Source organism: Mastomys coucha, unplaced genomic scaffold, assembly GCF_008632895.1.
Source record: "Mastomys coucha isolate ucsf_1 unplaced genomic scaffold, UCSF_Mcou_1 pScaffold15, whole genome shotgun sequence".
NCBI lineage: Eukaryota > Metazoa > Chordata > Mammalia > Rodentia > Muridae > Mastomys > Mastomys coucha.
Genome location: NW_022196897.1, coordinates 46,608,582 through 46,612,338, shown reverse-complemented (window position 1 = coordinate 46,612,338; position 3,757 = coordinate 46,608,582). Strand labels below are relative to the sequence as shown.

The 3,757-nt window shown below is 41.4% G+C and overlaps 1 protein-coding gene across 6 annotated transcripts in view; it reads right to left on the bottom strand.

The window, feature by feature from the left end:
* Nucleotides 1-3,757, bottom strand: part of Tanc1 (tetratricopeptide repeat, ankyrin repeat and coiled-coil containing 1) — a 236,999-nt gene that overhangs the window by 144,436 nt on the left and 88,806 nt on the right. For all 6 annotated transcript variants that reach the window (XM_031370329.1, XM_031370332.1, XM_031370331.1 and 3 more), the window contains one exon: nucleotides 3,000-3,079. In XM_031370329.1, coding sequence (XP_031226189.1) covers nucleotides 3,000-3,060 — 61 coding nt within the window. In that variant the 5' untranslated portion in view covers nucleotides 3,061-3,079. The remainder of the gene's footprint in view (nucleotides 1-2,999; nucleotides 3,080-3,757) is intronic.

Sequence of the window (3,757 nt, the reverse complement as noted above, 5' to 3'; positions counted from 1 at the left end):
AAAAAAAAAAAAAACTTTGAAGTTTCTGAAATTTCACTTCCCAATATTCTTCTCTACATTCCCAAACCTCACTTTTTACCCATTGATAAGCATAGATAAAAATGTGTAATCATTTTTCAAAAGAATGCTAATGTTAGAGTTCCCCCAAAAGGGATTCTATCTCACAGACTATGACATACATATAACTTTTGTTTCACCACTTGCTAATTTTTTTCTTCCAGACAGTTTGAGGTAGACACAATCATACGTTCTTTTAGAGACAGGAGTTGGAAGCAAAGCTCTTCCATACTTCTGGGACAAGGCTGGGGATATAGCTCAGCGGCAGGATGCTCACTAGTTGTTGACAGCCTAGGCTGAATCCTTGGATGTGGGTGTGAGGAATACTACTGTTTAGGCAGAGGTGGGGTCACAGAACTGTAATCCCAGCAACTGGGGAGAGACAGCAGGAAGAACCTACACTCAAGGCCAGGCTGGGCTGCATGGAGAAACTTTGCCTCAGAAATGACCCCCAAAATGAAACAATCCAATCAAAAACACTCTTCTTTCCAAATTTCTGAAAAACATTTAGTTTCTTTTGAGGAGTACCCCTAACTCTAACTCCATTGCTCTGTTTTCCAAATTCTCAAACTATGCTCAGCATAAAAGCAAAACAAACCTATTAGAGAAAATTCTACAAAGGATGTGAAAAGCTCAACTCAGTTTTTTAAACAACTGTTTCCTAAGTTTTATGACTATGAGCTCAATTACATGGGAATTTCCTTCTGTCCTTGCAATAAAGATTGCCTTTAACTGGGAACAGTATTGCAAACCCTTCCCACACCAAAGGAGAAGCTGTTACCCAGTCTCTCAAGTGTCTTGGATCCACTGGCTTTAACTTACAGAGAGGCTCAGCTAGGACTCATTTAGATGACAACAGTTAGCACAGAACTCGGCATAAAAGTTGTCAGATTCCAAGTATTTACCAAACTCTCTTCACATAACTTCATCTGGATGTAAATTCCAACTGCTTTCTTCCCAACACAAGACAACCAGGTTGTAGTTAAGAGAAAATGGCCCAAACTATACAGATGCTTTACACGAAATGTTCGCATTACATTTTCAAGTTGGTTTGCCCTAGTGAAAAGCCAGGAGTGTGGAGCCTATTATAAAGACAGAGTTTAGACAAAGCAGTAGTTACTCTTAAAAGGCCAAAGGGAGACCTAAACCCCAAATCCCGTGTTTTGAAACTGAAAACCTTTCAAAGGCAAAGTGTGCTCCCCGACTGGCCTGCCTGGAAGGCACAGGTGCTAGGCATCATTTAAACTGCTATTTCCCAGGATTCTGGCATTGTAAAAGAGGAGGGTCTTTGCTGAGAGATTTTGTTACTCTATAGGGAATGTGGCTTGAAGACCCTGGTCCTGGGGGGGGGGGGGGGGGTACCTGTTTGCTTGGCTGTTCCACCCCAACAGACTGCTTAGTTCATGCTAAAAATTACAAAGGCTTCGATGGCAACAAGAAAGTCTAGAATTAGTATCAGATGAGCCAAAACTTTGAAAAAAAAATTAACTGCTTTCAAAAAAATAATGAGAAAGACATTTTGGCCCTGACCCAGCAGAGGATGAATGAACCCCTGGAAAGAAATTATGTGAACTAAAATTTCTCCATAGTAACAATTCTAATTACTTATTCAAAGCTAGGGGTTGGTTCTCCAAGGTTATGAGCTAACTATGCCGCCGCCTTCTGTTTATATCATTAGAATCTGCTTTCTTCTTTTCTTTCTGTTTACCCAGGCATTAATGAGAAGCGTAAAATGGAATCCTAACAGCAACCTTGCACCAAAGGCTTCACTTCTGAGGTGAGCTTGCCACTTTGCAGGCTTGGTTTAAGGAATAATTAGTAATAAGTAGAAATTTTATCTAGGTCCCACATAGCCATGATATTCAGAGGTCTACTGAGCCCCTCATAAACGCATGGAAACAAATTAACAATATATAAGGCCTTTTGGATTAAAAATAAACCATAATTGGTGACACCTCATTACCGTGAGTACTTATCTATAGTTGAACAGAAACAAAAGCTGAAACATTACTTGACATTAAGTAATTGTAAAAGGAGCCATTGGCCAACAAGAGCAGATTTAACCTGAGTCTAAAGAGTGGGCTTCACTTCCTAAAGGTAACACTTTAACCGTGGATACAAGTACAGGATGCATAGACTCTCTGAGGAAACCAGAAGGTAAGACTGACTGATGAACAACCTCAGAGGAGGTGACCACATGGAATGTAGTGCTGCTAGGGCCACAATGGCCAAATATGCACCAGAACACTGCAGGCTGCAGAGGAACCAAAGCCAAATTAAGCCGCTCTCCTAACACGGAGTGAGCAGTCTGGCGTGAAGTGGGTCTACACCTGTTAGGAATAAAATTTGATACTCAAAAACACAAGAACCCGTCAGGCAACAGTTGGTCAAGCATAAAACTCAACTCCATGTGGGACAAGGGAAAGGGCTTTCTAGAAATCAAATTCCTACACACAACTGCTAGCCTTCAATGTCTTTTAACTTTACTTCCGGATCAGAATGACTTATTAAAATTAAGAACTGCTCGTCTTCGGTGCAAAACTCGAACTTAATTTCCAACATTGTTTCTCATTTTTAAAAATGAATTAATTTAAAAAAAAAAATTAAGGGGAAGGGGTTGGCTGGAGAGATACCTCTGAGCTTAAGAGTACCAGCTGCTCCTCCAGAGGACCCAGGTTCGATTCCCAGCACCAACATGGTTGCTTACAACTGTCTGTAACTCCAGTTCCAGAATATCTGACACCCTCACAAACATATGAACATCAAATAAAAGTAAATATTAGAAAAAGACACAACACACACACCCCCCACTCAGAGTACAGATTCTTCACAGCCTCCAGGACGCCTTTCAAGCTGAGCCTCTCCGCACCAACCCAGCCTGGGGTGGTAGGATCTGGGTGCCCTGCACGGTCCACCGAGATAGCTCCGCTCAGTGCACGTACCTGTTTCCTTCTTGCTTCCCTTTCCGCCCTCTCGGCTCTTCTTCAGCACAGCCTTCAACATTTTCAACACTCTTTTGTCTCTGAAGAGAAAAAGAAAGGAGTTAAATGTAGGGAAAATTAGGTATGCTGCTTGCATGTTGCCCGCGTGTGTCATCCAGGCTCAGAACAGACCCCTTAGGGAAACCTGAAGTACCTTAGACGTATGTTACTTTCCTATGGAAAAACATGTGGTGGGAAACAGTAGTAGAGACACGAGGAATGCTTTATAGCTGTCCGTGAAGACATCAGAAGTTCACTGTCATGTTATAAAACTTACAACAGCCACATGCAATGCATTCCCCGCATTCCACAGCTAATTAGGGTTACCAGGCCCAACCTGCGTCCAGCACTGGTAGTAAGACATTTGCCATGGTGATAGACTTTGCTAGCCCTGATTCAAAAAAAAAAAAAAAAGAAAGAAAAGAAAAGAAAACATGAAATCGCAAAGATTAATAAGAAAGAAGCTACATGGTTAGAAGAAATGTTTTACAGGTGCCACTAATTATAAACCACAAAAACCATTTTGGAAGGTTACTGGTTTGGAACATACCTCACAAGCATTTGCAAACTAAATACAGATGGAGCACATTTTAACCCTGATGCCAGGTGGCCCAATTAAACAGTGCATACTCCCGTGCATTTTTACTATATATAGTTATGACTTTGGGAAGGAGATGAGGGGAATGGGTGTGGATTGCTGCTGAGTCCTTTAAAAAAAA